The following is a 24983-nucleotide window of genomic DNA, read 5'->3' as shown; positions in this document are numbered from 1 at the left end:
AGCAGTGCCACAGGCAGATCGCCCCAGTGCGACGCCGCATTGATGCAGTTATTCATGCAAAAGGAGGCCCAACCGAGTATTGAGTGCATAGAAATGAACATACTTTTCAGAAGCCTGACATTTCTGTTTAAAATATTCTTTTTTATTGATCTTATGTAATATTCTAATTGTCTGAGACACTGAATTTGGGGTTTTCATTATCTGTAAGCCATAATCATCAACATTTCATGAAATAAAAGCATGAAATATTTTAACTCTATGTGTAATGAGTCTATATAATATATTGGTTTCACTTTCTGAAATGAGTGACAAAAATATTGAACTTTTTCATGATATTCAAATTTTTTGAGATTTACCTGGACTTGGAGGAACTTATAATCATTATTTCCCATCTTTCAAACATTTAGCTCTACCACCATTTAAGAGAAAAGACACAGAAAACTGTTCACTCAGAGAATCTGTATCTAAAACACTAAAAAAGAGAGTTGCTGCCTGAGTGTCACTGAATGAGAGGCAACAAGCAGAAAAAAACAGCGACTACACCAACTTTCAAAATCATATTTGAAATTAATTGCAGCATCTTCTTTTCAGATATTTAGTAGTACTCTTCTGCAGCAGTCAACATCACTGAAACGAAAATCTGAAGAAGTGGGGAGAGTGTGGACACAGGAGGGGAGAGCATTTGTTTTGCTGAACATCACATGGTATGTCTTTAAAATAGCTTTACAGTTTCTCATGGCTCTGTGACTCAAGTTAGACTGAATTTCTTTGTCTCACTTGCAATTACAGCCACATACCCCTTGTAGCCTCCATTATTGTAGTTTCAGCCTGAATAGTGTGTGAAGGGAGTTCACATTCATGCTTTAGTTTTTATAAATGGTGGTGTTGTTCGTCACAGCTTCACTCTTTATGTACTCCCTATCCTGTATAATCATAAAGCCTCAAAAGCTGCAGATGGGAGTTTTCCTGTCTTTGTATTTTTCACATCATGTTTTTTTGGTGTAAATCTGTCATGAAAGAACTTCTGATTTAATGGTATAAAACCAGTTGCCATCTCTGGGTCATGTGACTCCATCCTATCTAAAGTGTATAAAATGTTTGTGCTTAGGCAGAAACCTTGAGCTTCTCTGAAGACATCCTGACAACTCTGTATTGTTGCTCCTTCTTGCAAGAATAAAAATCCCAAAAGACACTTGGAGGGTTCAGGATCTTTGCTTTTCTGAAGATAATATGTTGTGCTACATATGCATTATATGTCCTTGTGTTTGTTGGTTTATATTAAAATGCTTGAATTAAAAAATGACACAAGACTGTAGATAAGCTTGCACAATAGCTTAAGAGCTTTTCAGTGTTTCCAAATTATAGCCCTTAAATCAACCTTTGTGAGTATTTCACTGACCAGCTGGAGGCCTGGGGTTGGCTGGTGAAGAGGTCCACAGTGTCGTTGGTGAGGCTGGAGGCTCCACCTGCTTCCTCGGTGATGAGGGAAAACTCGCTGCTCAGGCTGGTCACACTGCCACGATCCCTCAAGTCTGCAACCAACCACATAGCAGAACCGTAAGTTCAAGTCCCTAACACAGTGGTCCCATTTTATGAAATATACTTTAAAAGGTAGGCAGCAAAAAAAAACAAAACCACATTTTCAGGTGAGTATTTGTGGTACTATGAGAGCCTGAACTAGGAGGAGATCAGGTAGTGTCTGATCCTCCTGAGTGTAAATCACCACCATTAGTCACATTATCATGAAAGGTTAGCTGGTCATCAATAATGACATCACCCAGTATCCAGGCAGATTTAGTGGGCATGATTTTTTTTAAATCCTTGCTGGAAATTGATCAGTGGTTGTATGGAGGGACTGGCTAAAATGACCATTGGCTCACTCTTGGCCACTTTTAGAATGCATACTAACATGTTAGCAGAAGTAATGTATATTCATTTTGAGAAATACACTGAATGCTGCATCATTCCTTCCTTTCTTTCTCTCAGTACAAAATGTTAAAATTTTAAACTAATAGAATAAATCTTTCAGACAGATGGTTTTGTGTTTCACTATTGAACTAAGCATGCAACAAAACCTTTGTTAAATAATGTTTTAGCAGTACTGTGTGAGCAACCTGAATACTAAATAGACTTTTATCATTTCTGGAAGATTTTTTTCAGAACAGGAATGATAAGAAGCCATTTATACTTCTGAAATGAATCAACTTTGATATTAAAGCAGTATAGTGATGGGAAAGCCTCCGAGACTCCACTGAAAGTTAAAAGCCTGCACACATAAAGGTCTGTGATGCAACATGTTTTGGATTCAGGCCTTGCAATTTTCTAACGAGATAAAAGCGCTGTGATATCACCCTGAGTCTCTCTGCTTTGTCTCTGCATCAGACACTTTCGGAGTTATTCCTCATTGCATCAGACCAGAGGCAAGTGGCAGGAGCTCCCAACGCTGCTACAAGTACATCACAGAAAAAGGCTGAAAATGATTTAACAAGTTGGACTGTAACGTCCATATTGCACAGGTGAATTGCACCACCTGTGCAATATAAATTATTTTAACAGTTTCTCCTTAAATTCTGCTTACAAATATGTATGTTAATGTGTGTTTACGAAGTGGGCAAAATATAAGGAACATTTGTAATGAACACCAGCGCACACCCACTACGACTTCTACCTAATAAATATTAAGTACAATCGCAACTATTCTGATCATGCTGACAAAAACTGAAGGTAGAACTGACAGTTGAACTGTTGTGCTGAAGAGTGTTACATTACATAGGTGGTAATCCATCCAGGACCGTCTATCTCTGTCTGATATACAATAATCATTTGTGGACACAGACATGTTAATGATAAACAACTTCAAGGCAGGGCTTACTTTTCCAATTGTCCTTTTACTTCTGCAAGGTACACCCAGTAACCTTGCAAAGGAGATGTACCGGCTAGATTCCATGTCTGTTATCAAGCAGATCCACACGTCTGGCAAGAGCCAGACCAATCAGCGTAATTTCAGGAGAATGAGGTGGCAGCTACGAGCAGCATTTAGTTGTACTGAAAGCTGGTAGTAATGGCTGCTTCCAGTGTAGCGATTAGCTTAGATGTAGCATAGCATTAACCTTGCAAGGCAGATGGATACGCCCGTCTCTGTTTCTTACTGGCAAATCCATCTTGCAAAGCTCCCATCTGAACCGTTTGGGCCCGGTTAGAAAGTGACAGGAAAGACCAGCATCGAGGGGTAGTACTTTTGGGTGCGGCAGAGTTGTGACGTAAGCAAGCAGTGAGAAGAGGCCGGTGCAGTTATGGTGGAAGACATTAGCGCGGATGCTGCTAAATCGCCAGTTTTATCAGAACTTGACGACATTTCTTCGTTAAATGAAGAACAAAGAACAGCAGTGAGTTGTTTTCTTTTCAAAAACGTCAAAAGTCATGTAATGACATGTCTAAAGTCGCCATGGTTTGCGTTATGCAGCTCTCTATGGAGTTCGTTGGTAGCAGCTCACCTCGGTTTGGGGCTACGACGTCACGTGTTTGGTTGATCTTATTGGCCCGTAAAGATATGACAGTCAGAACGTTCATCCGATCACCCTCTGAGTTTCTTTTCAAAGGCTGCAGAGCCTTTTTCAAGATAAATGTGTGAAACACATCCATCTGGCATGCAAGGATACCATGGCATATTACAGTGGCAGTGTACTGTAAGCCAGTAGCAGTGACTACTGCTTATTTCAAAGCTAGTAGCTCAGATGTAGCTTTAGCAACAGTTTTAATCAGATCTGGACAGGATTTCTTAATTGAAAGAGGACCAAAGAACCACACTGAAAGCCTTTAATGGCAGAGATGTTTTTGCACTTCTCTCGACCAGCCTCGACATGAGTTTGATCCACTTACAAGTTCCACCGTTCCTAAACTCCAACAGTTTTGCCTGCTGAGCCAATGTTACTTTCTGGAGCTGTTCGTGTCTACTAACTAATTTTTTCTTGTCGCTCTGATTGGTCCATGATGAACATGACAGAACATTGGTCCAATCACCTTATGAGAATTTTTTGAGAAGTTCGTCCCTTCCTAAACACTTTGTATGGATAGTCATGGTACCAGAATGCTTATTAGTCTTCTCCACACAGTGTCAAGCAGGTTTATGACTCAAGTTTAAATGTGTACTAACAGACTGTTAGCTGTGCTTCTGTGCAAGTGTCAGTTCACAGAGAAAAATAAAACATCATCAGAATACTATCATGTGACTATATGTTGTCACGTTTCACCTTTTGTCAACACAGACGATAAACAAAACACTTCACATGCTAAAAATCACAATCCCCTACTGACAGATCCTTTATTATCTTATTTTATTTAACCTTTATTTGACCAGATAAGACCCACTGAGATTGAGATCTCTTTTACAAGGTTGACCGGGCCAAGAGGTCGGCAGTAAACTAGGGATGTGTGGTTAATCGCTAAGAACAATTGAATTCATTTGTCATATTAATTGGCGCAGGAGTCGGGAAAACGATTTTATTTTTCTATAATCATAGACTTCAGCTCAAATTAGCAATTAATTTGGAAAAAAGAAAAAAAAACAAACAAAAAAAAAACTATATTAGGTGGATGAGACGATACGATATATCACCAGACAAAACACTGCAATACTATGCTGTACGGATTTTTTTCTCCCACCCCACTACATAGGTGCTCAAAATGTAACTGCCTATAATGTGGCAAAAAAGCACTTTTTAATCTTCCATTTGTGACTTATGTTTTAACCATTAAATTGCATGGGAAAGAAGAACATGTTAATTATTCTCATTAAAACATAGATAAACAGATGTCTGTTCTTCTATCAACATTTTGACATTTGAAAGCCATAAAAGCAAAATCAATCTCAATTTTATTCTTTTATTCTGAATCAGATTACCCTATGCAAAGCCTAAAAAATTTAAACGTAAAAACATTTTTTTGTATGACTGAAGTCGAATTTCTCAAACATACTGCACTATATTGTAGTTCTACAATAATTTTTGTTATATGCCTGTTAAAATTAATACTAGTTGGGGTTTTAGAGAACTGAAAATTGTGAAAATATTAAATCTCCATGACATAGTAGAAAGAGGGCCATCACAGGATTTCCTTTAAAAAAATGAATCAGAAATTCAAAAACAGGAGGAGTAATTTTATAATTGACTTATATGCCAAACTTTGGTGCCACTTCTGTCTTTTCTTTTCTTTTCCTCTGTATTTTCAGGCTTTAATGAAACAATTTCTTGCTAAAAGATGAATTTTGTGAAGGAAATTATCTGTCTATACTTTTAGCAAATATGTAACGTGATTAAAACTATTCTGATTAAGGATTCAAACATAGCTGCTTACATAGATGCTACATAAAGGGATGTTTGTATTTTTGCATCAGGCATTCATTTGAAATAAAATCATTTTGACATGCACAAAGTCATTCCGCCTACATTATCTGATGGAAATAGCTGAAGAGGAAGTTGTCCCTGTTGCCTGTAGTTGCACACCTTCAGGTACTGATACACCAGGTTCAGATGTTTAAACAGATATTGGTCCAAACAAAAAACAGCATGTGCAATCCCACTCAGCTGGAATGACAGCTCTTTCCAAGTAAACCCAACGAGACTGGTCTCTTCTGACTGAGGTCTTTAGTCTTTACATGGAGCACTGTAATTGCATTGTTGATCAGGATATTATTTTGATTATTTCTGGGCCATATAAACATGGAAAGAGTTAGTTTTAATAGCAAGAAACCACTGGTGAAGTGTTGATTTCTATACTAAAAAGGACAGTAGCTGGGTGTATACTGTAACTGTAGACTTCATGAAACATTTCTGTGTTTAATGAGCTACTTCCATCAGAGGTCTAACAGAGGTGTCCTGTATGTGGGCCTGAGCAGAGGGAGGGATGTATGAGGCACGACAAGACTTACTTAACTGGCAGAGGTCTTCCACAGTGAAATCACTGTCTTTGAAGTGGGAGTTCTTCCTTCTGAAAGATGAAAATAACATCGGAGATCAAAAGAAGAGAAAGCCTCCAGAAGCTGGTGATTCACAGGGTTACTTCTCTACTGTATGAGTGGTACTAGAAAGCACCGGCAACACAGAACTGCAGCTTAATGATAATACGTTTTGTCAACAGAGAGGCTGCACATGGAGGGAAGGGAGAGGCAAAGGAAAGTAGAGAAAAATGACAACAAACAGAAAGAAAATAACATATAATAGCATGAAAAAAGACAAATAAAGAAACATACCTCTGTTTTTTAACAGCAGAGAACGTCTCTGAGACAATGTGCTTCAAAAAATTGAAGCAAAAAAAGAAAATCTGAGGAAGAATGAAAAAAAAAAACATTTTAAATAGATTAAATAAATAGGCTCACTTTCTAATAGTCTTAAAGACAAAGAACATAATTTCTCTTGTGAAACATCCAGCCCACATCAGTTTATAAAAGGTGCATAACACAAGGGGGTGGGCAGTCCCAGAGCAAAACATTTACAAGAACATAACAGCCCTTCAGCTACAACTTCCTCAACCAAAATACACCACAGCAGAACCAGAAAACAAACACTGATCACAGGGAAAAAGCTGTCCTAAACACACAAATCACTTATCTCTTAACAGAAGTATTTTAATAATACCTACATTCTTAACTCTGTCTTTAAAAGACACAGCAGAAGTCTCTCTGGGTATCTTAAATCCACAGCTGCTATGAATTTAACACTGATTCTACTGCCTCTCCTTACAAACAAACCTGGACGTGACGCTCCAATCTGATTTAGGACTGATCCCCAACTCTTAGGTATTCACAGTGCTGTAGTAGTGCTGTAGTTTTAGTTTTCTAACTAGAGATTTTATAGTTTTCCCCAGTCCACCCAGCTTGCTTTATCATTCAGTGGTGTCAAAATATTTTCATCTTATCTGCTAAGAATAAATCCATTTCTCATTTCTGCTGCTTTGATATCAAAATCAAAATTATTGCTGACTCTGCATTTTCACTTGGAACATTTCTTAAAGGAAAATTACTTATTGATAGCATTGACTCAAGACTACATGCATTTAATAAGAAGTGCCTGCTGTCTTTTTTTAGGCAAAATAAACACATGATCACGAGACTAAAAAAACAAAATAAACTCACCTCCTCCCCTTTGGAGAGTCGATCTGGCAGCATGTGACTACAAGCAGATAAATAGAGAATTTAGTTGGTTTACATTTCTTTTGCCATTCAATTCTGTAGAAAAAATACAGTAAATGTTAATTTCATAAAGATTAAGATTGAGACACACCCCTTTAACTTATATAAGTTATGACTATAGGTAAAATGGGTTTATGTACTGTTAAAATAGCTTCAAATGTGACAAAAATGCAACTTCTAACTCAAACACATATGTAGTGGACTCTGTTTGGACCTCATATGGTACTAAATATGACAGAGCAAAAAAAAAAAGAAAAAAAAAAAAAAAAAGGAGAAAACTTGACTCGAGATCAGTGTTACTCAACCCTGCTCAACCAAAGAGCCAAATTGTTGAAAAATTACTTTGCAAGTACCACAATCTAAGTGGTGAAAAGTGGCAGAAATGGCTTAAAGTAGAAATAAAAATAAGTTAAAGGTGGCAAAACTGGTCAGAAAGCAGCAAAAATTGGTAAGAAATGACAAAAAAAATGAATTACATTTGGTGTAAAAAAGGTCAAAAAGTGGCAAAAACATGTCAAAAAAATTAATGAAAAGTGACTAAAAAGGGCAAAAAGCAGTCAAGATTGGCAAAAAAAAAGGAACAAGTGGTATGTAATGGAAAAAGGTAGCTTAAATGGGCAAAATGTGACAAAAAATGGTGAAAAAGGGCCAAAATGGGTAAAAACGTGGCAAAAAGAAGAGGCAAAAATTTTGGAAAAAAGTAAACAAGTGGTATTTCATGGGAAAAGGTAGCTTCTTCGGATGAAAAGTGGCAAAATAAAAAGGTAAAAAAGGACAAAAATTGGATGAAAGTGCCAAAAATGGGGAAAAAGTGTCAAAAAGAAGTGGCAAAAACAATCAAAAAATATGAAAAAACTGGGTATTTAATGGCAAAAGGTAGCTTTAATGGGCAAAAAGTGGAAAAAAGAAGAGGCAAAAATTTGGGAAGAAAAGGAAACAAGTGGGAAATGGGAAAAGGTAGCAAAATGGGATAAAAGTGGCGAAAAATGGGAAAAACAGTGTCAAAAAGAAGTTTCAAAAATGGGGAAAAACAATAGAAAAAAAGGGGTGGAAAGTGGCAAAAATGGTGAAAATGGCATAGAGTTTCCCCTTTTAAATATTTTAATAATATAATAATAATAGTATTTAAAATTAATACATAATAGAGCTACAAATAATCACAAAAGAGCCACATGTGGCTCCAGAGCCACCAGCTGAGTATCACTGCTCTAGATGTTTCTGTGCTTCTGATAATACCTGTATTCAAGGATATGATGCCATGCATTAAAAAAAAAAAAAAACCTCCACAAATATCCCAAGCTGTTCATAGGATTTAGTTGTGACTGATTCAGGGTGAAGTGTGGCAGCACCTTTGCTTTATTGAACAATCTCTGCTGATGTAAAATTACAAGGGTTCACTGGCAGTGAAGGGTATTTTTTACAAGGCTGTCTCTGATGAGCTCAAACTGAAGAGATCTCTCTGGTAATTAAGAAAGGAAAAACCCTGAGAGAGAGAGACTGAAAGTGTCGAGAGTGGGAGGATCAAAGACGTGGTCAAGAGCAAAGCCAGAAGCGTTCGAGTTCCTCTACGTTGTCCTGGCCTCCCCTTCCTCTCTCTGCCCCCAGTGCTTCATTAACCAGTCACTGTTCAATAATGCATGATGAACAGAAACGGTGTATCTAAAATCAAATGGTGGCTAGATGCTGCGAATGCACCTCTGGTGTCAGCACATTTAACAGCACAAGTCCTAATGCTGTGTAAAGTTAAAGCTTGCAGGAAAGTCATGAAAAAATCATAATGATGATGTAAATGATTATTTTTACCCGAAGAGGAACCAGTCGTAAGCGATGGTGAGATACAGGATCTCCGCTGGCTCCAGGCTGGCGTGCACGGCTCCGTCCTGTTAAGAAAAAAAATAATAGTCAAATATGTCAAACATCACATGTTAAATCAATTATAAATACCTGTTACTTCATGCAGCTGCAGACAGCGTAATCCTGTTTGAGAAGTTCCCTCTGCATATGTGATCATGAACACTTTTCAGTATGTAAGAATAACAGTACATATCTATTAATAAGAGTTGTTTTTAGTAAGGGCAGAGAAGGCTAATTAACATCCATGTTTGAAATGATAAATAAGTGTTAATTAGAGAAGGCTCAGGCCAGGGCGCATTAATATAATGAGGGATTACCAGAGTCACAAATGAGACCTGGGAGAGGCCAGCTGAGATGTAGAGGGAGTTGTCAGATAAAGAGACACAAAGACTATTTAGAAAGACAAGACAATTTTAAAATCATACACTATTTCTTAAAAAGGAGGAGACTGCAGAAATAAGGACAGTTTCAAAAAATTTTTTTTATCCTATAATCCTCTGAGTGCAAGCACTAGATCAGTGGTTCTCAACTGGTACAGCCTCAGGATCCACCCCCAACTTTATGATTACGATCCTGAACCAAATAGAAAGAATAAAAATAGACCACATAAATGCATAGAATGGTGAAGTAGGGACCTATGGTACTACAAAACACCACTTTATAACTTCTTAATGGTTTTACACCTTACCTTAGTCCCATTTGGTCTAAAAGATAACTCATATTTCATGTTTTTTGAGCAATATTTACATCACATTTGCTAAACTGCCTGTATAAAATCACACTTCACATTTCTACTGATTTTGTCTTAAAGAGCAGAAGGCAACAAGAATGAACAACTTTGCATCCTCCCTTCACCATAAAAAACAATCTACATAACCTACAATTTTCTTTCAGTTTATTGGTGTAAATGTCACCCTATATTTTTTAACTGCAATATACACAAATAAATTGGGTAAATTTTACCTCATTTTCTAACTTAGATTCTGCAACTTATTTCTTCATGTAAATGAGTTATATTTATTATTATTATTTACTTATTCTTACATAAAGAAAATTTTATCTTGAGCATTTTCTATTAATTGGCTTTACACAATAATATTTAGCACTTTTGTTTCCACTCAAATGAGGTTCAGCCACAGTATTGTTAGAAGCCTGAGTGGCTAAATGTAAGGAAGAGACAAACAGGTGACCTATGAAGTGCTCCTCAATTGAATATAGCACATCTGTTAAATAAGGGTCACAGCCACTTCCTAAGGCAGAGAGTCACTAAGTAAGTGGTTAACATCACTTGTGGTGCAAAAGTGTCCAGCAACTTTAATAGCAGGAGCACAGTGTAAAAACCAAACAAGATGAAAATACCCAAAATTTTTGTTGAAACTGACAACGTTCAAGTTTTTAAGTATTGGAAATACATTTTAGAGATCATTGCTGGTACGTTTATGTTGAGTTATCTTGACTTTTTAAAGTTAAACTCTATCTCATACCCTTATTTTGAACATTCATACCACTCTAGGAAGGTAAACGTAAGTGAAAGGTGCACACTCAACCACAAAGTCCTCTATCATGTTCAGTATACCATCCACAATAAATTATGGTTGCTCCACACCGGTGGGTCTTCTCTGACTGAGTCAGTAACTTCACTCATGGTGCAAAAGCATTGCCCAAGCGGAGGCTTAAGCAATGAGCAAGTAATGATGCGTGTTCACCTGGCAGTACATACCCAATGTCTTTGTGTTTAGTTCATTAAATTTATTTGTCTTACAAACTAGGAATGTGTGTGGTTAAGCGGTTAATTTTTTAAAATCAAATTAGCCAGCATGAGATTTACGAGTCAGCTTAACTTATTACCTCTATTTTTTTTTTTTTTATGAACAAGGGCTTGAAATTAAGGTCTAATGTTCTTTTAAACTGTAATGAACCTCCCGCCACTAGAGGCCACTGTAGCTTCAGTTAATGGCCGCCACCTTCCAGTCAGAGCTTTCCCCCGGCCCTTCACCAAGCGTAAATATGAGAACTGCAGCAGTTAGCATGCAGTAGGAACAGCATGGGTTACTTGCAACCATTATTGTTAAAAAATAGGCAAACTAGATAAAATGTACCCACTATAATAATGTAATTGTTCTTTCTTAATTTCTTTTAGTATGATTTAAACGATTTGTTTGGATATGATTTACTACCCACAAAAAATCATATATATGGTGTACTTATCCCTTCAAAAAGCTGCAATGTTTGCCTCAATTTTTTTCCTAAACCAGCACACATCTGCAACACCCTGCAAATGAATCTGCGACCCACCATGAGACCACACACCTGTCATCTTTAGTAAAAATCTCACAGTGAGGTGTCCCCACAAACAAGATCTCACAGTAACTTCCATGATCAAACGTAACTTGGAAGACGATAGAAACCCTGGCTGTCTTTGAGTTCTTAACAGTTGCAACAACTTAATAAGGGGCAATTAAACATGTTTGATATTTCTGATTCAAGGACGAGGAGGCTTTGACACAGCCAGGTTGCAATTAGCCACTTGGATCTTCAGGGTTGGAAAATCAGGCCAAAGTTAAAATTGCCTAGTGTGGCCAGTCTAAGGGGAACATTTGAGGTCAAAAGAGGAATATAGAAGAAAAAGGTTATGAACTTACTGCCCAAAGAGAGAGCCTGAGGAGGGACACGAAAAGAGGCGTCCGATCCCAGCCTGATATGCAGTGCACCAGGAGGCCGCTCTCATCTGAAATCACACAAAACAACAAATTCAAGACAAACTGTGGAATTTTAAACAGCATGTTAGAAATATTTACATAGGGTGTATTAGTAATAGTTCATCTTTAGTAATCTACACCTGAAAAGTGGAGGTCCTTTGAGCGAAATACTAAAACGAAAAATATAAAAACCGACTGATGAAATTGAGGAGGCAGGCTTGAAAGACTGCCAATAAAAATACAATTCTGGTAAGGCAGGGTTAAGTAAAAATAAGGCAACACTATATATTTACGTATAATCCTTATATAAGCGAACCAAAACACACACAGAAATGTATTTTCAGACACGCTAGAAATTACATAATGGCATAAACCATAATGAAAAAATCTTCTCAATTTGGTGGTGACAAGTAAAACCTATTAGGCTGACTGTATTTATGGTAACAAGCATCTGCTTCACCTTTGAGCTCCTCATGTCATGGCAATGACAATTTGTTTTTCCCCTAACAACATGCTTTAAAACATTTTAACTAGTGTTAGCCGATAGCTGTTTGCCTTCATAAAATCAAACATAAATTGCTCCAAAACCCTAAAACAGATACGGTGAAAATGCAATACTAAGATTTCAAAACAAGTCCACATAAGAATAATTTGAACTTGTGGCTATCAGATAGATGCTGTAACACTTCATTAATAAAAGCCCATATCAAATAAAGGATCAGTCCCCTAACTGGCCTGATATTGCCTCAAGTTTTGACAAATAAAGGCAGCTCTCAGTTGGAGTTCCCCGTGTGTTTAGAACTAAAATAGCTTAAAACAAATTAAAACAGAGAGTGAGGGGGTGGGAGGACTCAACTGCTTGTGCTAGTTATTGAGATTGGAGCAAATATTAAAATTACGACAGAAAAAAAATGTCCATCTCTCTTGTGGGAAATTATCACCAAAATGTAAGACTTAAACAAAAAAAAAAATCACATTCTGACACCTTACCACAGCTCTACTGGCAAACATCACTGACTTGTAAATATACTAATGCGGTCTCTTCCTCTCTTCTTGGTGGTGCAGCAGGTTGTTGCTGCTTTGCAAAGCAGGATCAAATTAGTGATATTTTACCCATATCCTAGTTTTGAACAAAGTTAAATTTTCTCCTTGGTAGAAATTTACAACTTTGTAGTCTTTCCAATGTATGATAGTTATCAACAGCATGTCTTGTTTTGATGCGTGTCTAAAATAAAGCGGTGATTTCTACACCTTGACACATTAAAGTCTATTTGGCTTTCATCTGGAGTATTTTGCAAACTCCAAGTGGGATTTTATGTTTTTTGCACTGAGGAGAGGCTCCAATCCACTCTGCCACTCTGTCCTATCATATGCCCGTATCAGTAGAGGGCTGCAGTGATAATTGTCCTTCTGGACCTCTGTCCCATCTCAACACAGGATCTCTGGAGCTAAGTCAGAGTGACCATCAAGCTCTTGGTAGGCCTGTCTCCTCCTATCACTCAGTTTGGCCTGGCGACCAGCTCTTATAGGGCTTTCTATTACAAGATGCCTTCTCTCTCTCGCTCTCTCTCTACGTGATCAATAAACAACAATTCATGCTTATCATCAAAAAGAAAGATTTCTCCTACACAGAAGTTAAAAAGTCTTCTGATGATTGATGAAAGGGTCTCTAAATAGAAAATGAACACAATCATATTTTTGGAATGGGCCATAAGAACATCACGCTTTACCTAGCATTAGCCCCAGTTAGTACATTTAAGAGTGTCTCTGTCACGGTTAGAATTTATTTGTTGATATGAAGGGGAAAGGGTCAAACTTTTGTTATTAGGTACAGAAAAAATGTAATCCTGGACCTGCGCATGGTCCATCCTGATCTCACCTGTCAATGTGAGAACCCAAGCCGTACGCAACTACTGGACGGCAGATTGAGCACAGCTTTGGTCTTGTGTCATAAACACTTCAGTTGCATCGGGCGGGATATCAGAAACGGAAGGGGTAAATCCCCCCAGCGAATCGCTGTGGGGGATTTACCCCTTTGATGTCAGCATGGTGCGCTTGAACAGGACCATCCTCAGCGCGGCCAGACTGGTGATGGAAAAGCAAATCAGTATGGCTTGGTTTGGCTCGGTGCGACAAAAGCCATAGTGGAAACACCCCATAGGAAGAGTCCTGGTTGTGCCAAATTTCTTCCATTCGAGACTTTTTGAGGCCACTGTGCTCTTGGGAAGCTTCAGAGCAGCAAACCTTTCTTGTATCCTTCCCAAGATCTGTGCCTGTCAACAATCCTGTCTCTGAGCTCTGCAGGCAGGTCCTTTCACCTCAGGGTTTGGTTTTTGCTCTGACACCATTATCAGCTGTGAGGCCTTCCATTGAGAGGTGTGCCTTTCCAAATCATGTGCAATCAATTTAATTTACCACAGGAAGACTCCAATTACGGTGTAAAAACATCTCAGAAAGAGAAATGGGAGGAACCTGAGCTAAATTTCAAGTGTATAAATGTAAAATACGTATGTCAATGGGACAATTCGTTTTTTTATTTTTAATAAATTTGCAAAAAATTTAAAATCCCTTTTCTCCTTTTAGTCCTTTCTGTAATATCAGGTTGTCTATGAAGCTAATCAAAGCAAGAGAAGAACAAGAAAACAAAATCAGTACAAGATACATCCCACGCTTTAATGTCGCAGTTAAAACCTTGCATTCTGTCGCAAAGTAAAGTGATTCAATCCTCCTTCCAACAACAATCTGTCAGTGTACCACCTACCATCACTGTTGATGATGTGGAGCAGCAGCTTCAAATAGTTCTGGGTCTGTTCCACCAGGTCCCACGACTAACAACAACAAACACACAAAAAGACACAAATATGGGAGTAAATATGCAGTATATGGTGCAGAGAAATTGAAAGACACAGTTGGTTTTTTGTGATGTAAACAAGCAAAGACCCCATGGATTAAAATACTTCCTGATTAAGTTGTCCAACCAGCCGTGTCACTGTACATGCTCTGTGAAATGATGCTTTGCAAAGTTGTGCAGATTTGCATTTCATTTGCAGAAATTTTCCATTAAAAGCAGAGAGTATATTCAGTGTGAAGTTGTTCCAGCTTTTTGTCTGACTGTATGAAATATTCACACCCAAGTCTTATTGCATATATCATAGCTTTGGATTAATAAATAAAGTTGTGTTGGTTTGATGAATGTTGAGCCGCACAGCATGAGCTCCTGACATTATGTAATGTATGTAATGCAATGTAATGTAAATGATGATATTTTGCAAATAGTCATAAACAATAACCAAAGCACTTTTTAGGCTGAACAACAGATGGCACTGAAACACCACAAATATTTCAGAGCTGAACAGCTGGAGAAGAAAGGAGAGGAGAAGAGACCTGGTATCGAGTCCAGTCAATGTTCAAGTTCTGAGTAAAGCACAAAGGGATTGTCAAAGGAGCGTCCACATAGTCCTGCAGAGGAGACACAATTAGATCACATTAGTAAGACGGAGAGGATGAACTGTATTATCAAACATAGAACCAACTCATCAGAGCTACTGTACCTGATTCCAGTTAAACACCAGACCCTCAGCTGTGTAGTCTCGGTCTTTGTAGTCTTTAAAAAACTCACACCCTTAAAAGAAAACACATAAGTTAATAACATTTCCCAAGACATTATTTTTTCGCTCAGGCTAGTTAATGATTGCAATAACTATTTTTATCCAGCGTGTAAACAGAAAATCTCACATTAAAAGTAATATTTGTTGTGACCTTTTAAAGACCTTATCATGTTTCATGATCCCACTGCATCTTTAATTTCTAATCAGTTACATTGGTGACACAGTTATGTGAATGTTTAGTGCAGATTGGAAGATAAAAATGTGACATCCAAGGTTGAGATTTTAATAAGTTTTTATTTTCATTTAGTTTTTATCTTGTGTTTTAAATTACAGTTTAATTTTTAATCAGGTTTTACTGCTGGTTTGTTAGTTTGATTTAGCTTAGTTTTGCAAAAATGCTTAATTTTCATTTAGTTTTATTCATTTTAGTTTTTTGGCTAAAGAGGATATCTACCCAGGGCCAAGAAGTTTAAAGATGTTTGATGTTTGTTTACAACTTAAGACCCAAAATTTGAGTTGTGTGAGGTCTTCTTCTATCAAATCAGGGGATTTTACACTCTCCAGGCTTGTCTGGACATGTCTGCTGCGGTCAAAGACTAAAACTAAGGAGATTTTGTCTCTAATTTGATTTTTTTCTTTTTTTTCTTTTTTTTAGTTTTGAAAGAAACAAGAACCAGAAACATTTTTTTTGTAAGGCTTGGTTTTTATTTAGTTTCAGTTAGCTAAAATGATATTTTTATTTTAGTTTTAGTTATTAAGTAAGTTTTAGTCAACTATAATAACCATGGGGACAACAAATGCAGAGTATTCATTATTCAAAGGCCCTACTAGGGACAAAGGTTGGAAAAATTAGCAATCATTATAAACGCACATGCTCATGCTCTGTAATGAAACTGCGCTTAACTGCATTGTCTCTATAAACTAAAATAAACTCAATGCAAATAAAGCTTTCTTTGAGATGCTAGCAGTGATAACATTAAGAGACTCTGTGCTGGTATTACACTAGGCAAAAGCTTCACTGCAAAGCTGCTTTTTTTTGCAAAATCCTGCAAAATGTTGTCAAGTATTGCCCCAGCCTCAGCTCCAACACCTTCTCTTCCAACCACTCCTCAGAAAACTTGAATATACCGGTCATTTACATGCACATATCACTCAATCAAAGACATCAGATCAGATGGAGTTCCATCAGAATCTGATTTTGTGTTTAAAACTGAATGAAAAAACAAATGCAGAAAAAACACTCTACAACCTCTTCTGACAAATACAAAAATTTAAAACAGCTACACAATTTTAAACCTTATGGTCATGCAAATCAGAATTAGAAATGTACTTATCACCATTTTGAACTTTTAAAGACCCTGCAGACACCCTGAGAGAATAACAGTAACCCCTTCGTAACTTTAGAGCCAGGTTATAGTTAACAATACATGGTAAATGAATATTTTATAAGATTAATATAAAGCCTAAAGTCCAATTTTAAAGAGTTCTCTATATATCTCTTCATATGTAAGCTTTCTCCATCGTTTCAGATGTTTTTTGGTTGCGTTTTTGCTTCTTTTGTAGGTAGATAGTTGATTCTTTATCTTGGATCTTGTTGAAATTAAGCTGTGTCAGATATGACTACATTTTTATTTTAACAAAAATAAATTCATAAATCAGTTAAACACTTATTTTCTTCTTTTATATTATTTGGGTGAGGAAATTAGTATTTCTGCTATCCTTTTGACGTGGGTTTCCATTTTCGTTTTTAAAGGGCTTTTGAAAGATTCATTTACAAAAGAGCTTTTTCACTTCCTTTAGTTAATTCCAAACTAAATGGATTATGTGTGCTGATACTGACTGTTAGAATGAGATGGCAAAATGAAAAATAGTCTTGAAAATTTGAGAAGGATACATGACCTGCTGATGCAAATGCTAAAAGCAGAGAGCACATCCATAGCTTTACAAGTGAGAGTAACCTTGTCAGAGGTGTAACTGGACAGAGCCAGTGTCAGTGGAAAAACACTGTTTATCACTGAAATTCAACTTCATATTCTGCAAATTTAACAGATGTTCACGTGAAACACAAATGCAAACAGCTACATCAGTAAAACAGAAAGACCCATACTCAGAGACATATGTAGGCTACATACTCTGCCCTAAGTTTCATGCCTGTATGCTCTCACGAATCATGGCTGTGGGCCTTTTACATTGTTTTTAAAAGGAATCCTGCATGAGACAAATTCACCTGATTGGATAGATATCTGCAGCTCTCATATGAATACTGAACAACAAAAACTCCCTTGTTTTGGTCTGCACTGGTAGTGCGACGTCACTTGGCCAGACTGCTCCTCAGCAAACACTGCCTTAACTGACTGGCAGCCTGTATAAGGGCTGTATCTCACACACTGATACGCACATCTCACACACCAAGAACTTTGAGGGTTCAGGTCTCGCCTATCTTTTCTGCGCAAAATGGTCAAAATAGACCGGGAAATTATAAACAGAGCCATATTGACCTTGTTATAGCAAATAAGTACATCCACATTGGCAGAATATGTTTGAAGTATGTTTCTGGACAAGTCTGATGAAGGCCACCAGCTGAAATGTGTCTGTTTGATATAGCTGTTCTCCAAACTTCTGCTATTTGTGAAGCTTTCAGTTTCCACACTGGGAACCACAACATGCCACAAGTAAAGATCAACAGTATGAAAACACTTCTGGTTTGTACATTTCAAAATAAAGGACACTATAGCATTTTTTTAGAGGAACTCCCTTTGCTTGTATATAGTGCTTTTATTTTGAAAAGCTCCCAGTACAGTTCCACTATACACTGATTCAAGCTACTTATATGGAGGTTTATTTAAGTAAAACTTCTGAAGCATCACAGGGCTTTGACAGCAGGGAGACAGAGCAAATTCACACGCCTGGTATGAAAGCTGTGACCGTGCCAGATCTGACACACACAGCAGCTACAAGCAGCAAAACATATGCCGGTCTGAAAGGTCTTAAAGGGTCTATTATTGCATAGAGATGGCCAAGGAGTGCTCCGGCCACATGACGTTGCACTACCGGTCCAGATCAAACCATGGCGGCCTCCTGGTGAGTTTATAAGCTCAAATGTACCCAAAATGCAGAAATCTAGTGATCTTTTGTTCAATATACATATGAGCAATAAAAATATCTATCCAAATAGGTGAGTTTTGTCTGATCATGTCAGATTCCTACACATTCTGCATTTATAGAACTGAAGCTGAAGTTTTTACTAAGGGGGGGTTTAGTGTAAAAATTAACTTCCTCTCCAGTACAGCAGCTTTGCAAGTTTAACACTATTTCTTTACGATTTCAGACAGATCCTTGACATTTCTGTAGTAGTCTCCTATTATAACTTATCTGTTAACAATTTATTGATATCTGTTCAAAGTAAATATCAACAGACAAACTGGACTGCCCCAATAAGCCAACTGTTAGAGTGAAAAAGCTACCACCACAGTTTACCTGGATAAGGCACAGAGAGCAAGGTGAAGTCTGCATAGCGTTGGGCCTTGTCTGCCTTCTCAGAGGACGTCACACTGTAGAGAGAAAGAGAGATAAGATACACAACGCTAACATGTGCACATATAAACCCCTGAGCCTCTGTTTATCCCTTGACCAGAAAAGTGCAGTTTACCAGTGTTTACTGCATGAGACTAATATTATCATGTTTTAATAACATAGTCTGAACAAGTAAAGTATGGAAAAAAAATCTGAAACAATTCAAAGCAAGACCACTGCAGTGCTCTTTTTAATTTGCATTTTTTTATGAAGTATGGTTTGGGTGTTTCCACCAGCTGTAAATTTTTGTGGTCTAAAACATCTCTCTAGTGATGGGTGGAGCTCAGCCGGGTGTGTTCTTTTATTCACATCAGTGACTCTGCAATAATGGCATCACATCAGGATTGAAACTCATAGAACTGCACATAGAAAAGATATATTCTGCAGTTCCAGTTAAGAAATCCACCATGTCTGCCTTTATGCATATCACAGGACAGTTATTTCATATTTGATCATTGTTATTTGGTCTAAAGACAAATCAACCACAAAGAGAAGTTTCATTAATCTGATTTGTCTGGTTCTTAGTCATGGATATCTGATTACTTTTAATATGAGCCACATTTACCTGCCAAGATTAAAAAAAACATCTGATTTCAAGATAAAAAAAGCAAAAGAAATAAGGATTTTAATGCTTGGAATGACTACAAACATCTGCCAGAGGAGCAAAATTAATTCACTTGTGGCATTTCTGAAAATTCAATTTTTTTTATTTAATAAACTTTAATACATTTTGTCTGATGCATTGGAAGCAGTTCCTACTCATTACAAGCGATTGAAGCCTTATTACTCAGACTGATTTGTTTTTTATATGATAATGTATACTCGCTATTAATAATTAAGGGGACAATCAAGTCCTACATTATATTATTGATAGTGTTGCATGGCATGATACTGGTATCAGCAGATGTTAGCTTTAAAAGTTACTTATCATACTGGAATATTGAATTGCTATTAAAAGACTGCATAAACAGAAATTATATATCTTATTATTAATATCTTTGATGGTAAAATAGCTAATAATCACGCTTCAGCTAAAAAATCTCCAAGATACTCGGAACAAAAGAAACCCCACTCTAACTGGCAATGATTATACTTAATGTTTTTAAAAATCTCTTAATGACACAAATGCAGTTTGTTTTTTGATTGGAGGCAATGAAAAACGACATGAGTTATGATATGAGCAGACACATCCGGAATATTCCTCTCCTCACTGTCCACTCCTCTCATATTTATCCAAATTAATCATACATTTGTAAATTCTCTAATGCAGTGTTACTCAACCCTGCTCCACCAAAGAGCCAAACTGTTGAAAAATACCTTTGCAAGAGCCACAGACTAAGTGTGGCAAAAATGGCTAGAAGTAGCCATAAAACTAAGTTAAAGATTACAAAAGAGGTCAAAAAGCAGCAAAAATGGGGATATAAAGTGAAAAAAGATGGGTGAGAAGTTACAAAAAAAAATGAGTTACAGTTGGCGAAAAGTGGTCCAACAGTGGCAAAAACAAGGCAAAAATAATGAGTGAAAATTGACTTAAATGGATAAATATCAGTCAAGGGCAGCAAAAATGGGCAAAAAAATTGGAAACTAGTAGTATTTAATGACAAAAGGTAGTTTAATGGGCTCAAAGTGGCAAAAAATGATAAAAAGGGTAAAAATGGGAAAAAAGGAAACAAGTGGTAGGTGCAATTAGATCATTCGACCAAAAAACACGAGACAAATACACGAGCAAAGATGTCAGTTGCTGCAGTGCGTGATGCACAGTATGTTAAGTGAATAGTTAGTGAGGACATTATCAAGCTTGGAAAATAGAATTTCTAGAGAATTTCAAACAGAATGGCTTGTCCCAAATTTAACCAGTAAGCAGACACACTCCGCTGAACTGGGTGATCATTATAACCCCTGTGGAAAAAAAATGCTTTCTAAGTATCTTTTTAAAACATAAGAACTCTGCAGCGATTCAAACATACAGATCTACAAACAACACAACAAAACCTCCTAAAATAGTTGAAAAGATGTTTCCACTGATTTCTTGTTCTACCCTTTAAAAACAGCATAAACATGAAATGAGACTACATCTCAAGGCTACCTAGTTTAAGTGTAGCCACAGCCTCTCTGTCTGCATACAGTCTTAATTAAAGGCAGAATCTGTGAACTTCTAAATTAAACACAAATACTCTGACTTAATGGTCAGATGTTTTTAATAAGCTTTCTCCCTATCGAGTTCAGTGGAAATGATGACCTAAATAACAGCCAGAGTGTGAATTAACTAGTCCGTGATGTTCCTTACTTTAGGCCAAACTTAACCTTCTTGTTCTCCACCATCAGGTCACAGATGTAGCGAACCGAGAGGTAACGTAGCAGCTTAATGTCGTGACCCCGAACCTTGTCAAAAAGCTGGGAGTCCCCGTTCCTGAGGAGAAGGGAAGAGATGGGAGGATGGGGGAAGATGGGGGAAATGGGAAGATGAAGGAAAATTAAATAAGGAAAGATATTATATGATTAACTCCAGTTACAGCCTGATCAGCTCAGTCGGTGGAGAATGAGACCAGGATTATTCTTTATTAGGATTATTAGGATCCAATAATCCAAACACAATACATTCACAGAGATGCACAGAGAATATATCTATTACATATCTACTTTTATCACAATAGTCAACTGACTGTTTTGTTTACCTTACAGCCTTAAAAGCCTTAAGATTATCATGACAACCTGGGCTGAACAATGATGGAAAAATATCTAAATTGCAAATGTGATGTGAATTGTTGATATGAAGGGAATTATCTTTTTATGTCACTCATTTTTAATAAGAAAAACTCTTTGTAAACCATTCTAGGAAAAATGAAACTCAGAAGTTTGCATGATGTGTAGAACATAACATCTTTGTTAGGAAAAAAAAAGATTCAATTGGTATTTTGACACACAATTCAGGTTTAAGAAATACAAATTTCAGAGGGCTTCCAGAGGAAAAACAAGCGAGTGGCTATGAATAGTGGTTCAAAAGTTATTTAACTTTGAATACCACGTCTCCTCTTGTTGTACACTGCAAATTATTTGGTGCTTTCCAAGATTTAAAAACTTAGATTAAGAAGTGTTAGATAATTTACTGTGTTTTAAAAGTTAATATCTTATTTTTAGTGTGTAATTTTACAGTATAATCTTAAATCAAGCATGATCATATCTTTTTTTGTCTAAGTAAACAACTGTTAAAATAAGCTACATTACTTCTCTCACCCACAGTCTCACCAAAATAGATCTTGTTTCAAGATTCAGTAACAAACTCAAGTTGCTTGATTTAAGAATCACACAAAAAGCATCACTAAAAAAACGTAATTTACTGAGCAGAGTATTTCTGACTTCAAACACTTTTAAACAACGTTAGACAGAAATAATACAGCCTGATTTCAGTAGAAACATTAAGATGTATGGTCTAAAAATATGGGCTGGTTTAGTTCTGACATATTTAGACTTCTTTCAAGATGAACCAACTTGTTGTAAGACACAGCTTAATCATACTTTATTAATTTTAAGTATTTTTTTCACTAAATTTGATAATATTTAATTGTATCATTATAATTTTTCAGCTTAATTTGCTAAAAGTAAGGAATTAAAGAAATTAATTTGCTTATATTGAGTATATTTCACTTATTTTTAGGCTGTAGGAAGTTCAGTTTTAAGCAATCTCAGCTTAAAACCAGCATTTTCTGCTTATTTTAACCGTATTGAAGACTTCTGCTGACTTACTTATTTCTAGATTTTTATTTCAAGATATCTTATTAAGTCAAATTATCTTGCTGCATGGACAGATAATTTCACTAGTTTTGAGTACCTTTCTACTCAGATTTAGTGGTCTTATTGATATTAAGCCCCCTTTTGTTGCAGTGTACACAACAATGCTGGTCTTAAAGGGGTTAAAAACAAAACACCATGGCAGTCATATTTATGTAGGACTTAAACTAGGGGTGTGAATTGGCAAGAATCTGGCAATACGATTTGTATAGCGTTACAGTGGTGCCGATATCGATATATTGCGATACTATGAGCGAGTCAAAATATTGCAAAATTTTTGTTATATACACATATATATATATACACACACACACACACATATATATATACACATATATACACATATACACACACACACACACACACACACCCACACATATATATATATACACACACACACATATATATATATATACACACACATATATACACAAAAATATACACACACACACACACACACATATATATATTTATATATATATATATATATAAATTTGTCTGTGTATGTGGATGTACATATATGTTTATTCATAGAAAAAAATTACTGTAATTTTAAGTTAACGTGGAATAAACAGAACATAATTAAGCTATTAATAAACATCTTTTAAAATTAAATGTATAGTATGTAAATAAAAAATATATGGGTACTGAAAAATATATGGTCTTGCATCACCTAGAGTTTTAAATCTTTTTGTTTTGAAGAAGAGGATTTTTCCCATTTGTTGTCATGAATTAAAATGCTTTCAGGATTTCTAAAAGAGAAGTGGAAAAATAAGTCAATATAGAGTAAATGTGCACAAATCTTTTATATTTCATGGTACATCAGCTTGTATGTCTTAACGTAATGACAAGGTGCTTGTGGAGGAAGACTGATCCTCATGTCCAGCTTTAAAGACTGATGGACTGTGTTGTGAGGAGGGCATGACGTTACGGGCCAGTGTTTTTTTTATTATATTACGGAAGCCATCATACTTAATGACACTACGATGGAACAGGTCCTTACAAAAAAAAAAGAAAAAAAAGAAAAGAAAACAGCAAAGCACTGCCTGGGTAATTATGGTTACATGAAAATCAACTTGACTCCTGTAGAAGTCTGTGCCGTCTTTAATGTTTTGGAAGCCAAAATAAGTCCACATATCCGCTACGATGCAGCAGAAGCTGCTCTGCTGGGTAGACATGAGCAACCGGATCGCTAACACCGGAAGTCTTGTGTGATCTTGACGTCTAAGCAGAGGAGAAGAGGGAAGATTCTAATGCCTGCAGCAGGCTGGCGGTGCCTGCTGCCAACTAGCAGTCAGGGAGGTGAAATTACACCACAAACTACCACACCAACAAAGTAAATTATTACTTAATATATCAATACTGGATTTTAAAATATTGATACAGTATTGCGCCATGAAATTTCGCGATATATCAGTGTATCGATATTTTCTAACACCCCTAACTTAAACTATGTGGTAGGTCTAAGCTTTCAGGTATAACTTGAGCCTATGTTGGAACTCTCTTAGCTGGTGCAACACCTTAAATGAATAAACTCCATCATAATTCAAACTGAGCTATATTTGAGCTCATGCATGGCTGGTACAGCCCAGTGCTTGTGTGAACTACAGTTATCACAAGTGGTACGTGTCATACACTGAGGTAGCCTGGAGAAAGACCTCAGTCTGATGTTTACTGTACACTAATATAGTTAAATTACTGTGATTACCTGACTGCACTGTCATCCTCTGGAACCTCCTCTGACTCCGTCCACGTGTCATCAGTGCCCCCTGGAAAAACATATGCAAACAAGATACAGCGTCAAGAAAGGCAAGGCTGATGACGACAGTGCTACTTCTTCCTCTTAATGGTTTTAGAAAAGATAATCATAAACATATCCTGTTGGTTTGATACACATTTTAAACAATATATTTCAGTAAATTAACCAAGACATCAGACAAACACAGAGAGGCTTTCACAACAGAAAAGCACTGTACTGAAGTGTACACACATCTAAATCTAATTCTGCACCCACAGTACTCAATACCTAGAATCTCTGGTATTTCCCAAAATAAATCCAGACAGGGAGATCACACAGCTAGTTTGACTGAGTGACTAACACTCAGCCTGTCTTAGTTGTTGTTTTTGTCATGCTGTTGTTGTTGTTGTTGATGTTGTCAGAAGGATGCACTTTCTGATGACAGCCGTCTTCTGTTCCTATGGATTCCGGATGCACTTATTCTAAGTGCTTTTGAGAGGCAGTTGCCAGATGAATGAAGTTAATGTAAGAAGCTC

General features: G+C 36.7%; 1 protein-coding gene across 1 annotated transcript in view; it reads right to left on the bottom strand.

Moving 5' to 3' along the window:
* The window catches only part of mtmr14 (myotubularin related protein 14), a 53626-nt gene that overhangs the window by 16094 nt on the left and 12549 nt on the right, over positions 1 to 24983 (bottom strand). The window contains exons 5-16 of the mRNA XM_041779173.1: positions 24418 to 24478; positions 21208 to 21330; positions 18825 to 18898; positions 15291 to 15361; positions 15124 to 15198; positions 14501 to 14567; positions 11683 to 11768; positions 8990 to 9066; positions 7130 to 7166; positions 6248 to 6318; positions 5927 to 5985; positions 1400 to 1532 (exon numbers count right to left, since the gene is read on the bottom strand). Coding sequence (XP_041635107.1) covers positions 1400 to 1532; positions 5927 to 5985; positions 6248 to 6318; positions 7130 to 7166; positions 8990 to 9066; positions 11683 to 11768; positions 14501 to 14567; positions 15124 to 15198; positions 15291 to 15361; positions 18825 to 18898; positions 21208 to 21330; positions 24418 to 24478 — 934 coding nt within the window. The remainder of the gene's footprint in view (positions 1 to 1399; positions 1533 to 5926; positions 5986 to 6247; positions 6319 to 7129; positions 7167 to 8989; positions 9067 to 11682; positions 11769 to 14500; positions 14568 to 15123; positions 15199 to 15290; positions 15362 to 18824; positions 18899 to 21207; positions 21331 to 24417; positions 24479 to 24983) is intronic.

The sequence above is a fragment of the Cheilinus undulatus genome, linkage group 3, assembly GCF_018320785.1.
Source record: "Cheilinus undulatus linkage group 3, ASM1832078v1, whole genome shotgun sequence".
NCBI lineage: Eukaryota > Metazoa > Chordata > Actinopteri > Labriformes > Labridae > Cheilinus > Cheilinus undulatus.
Note: the sequence above shows the minus strand (reverse complement) of the source record. Positions and strands in the feature narration are given on the sequence as shown.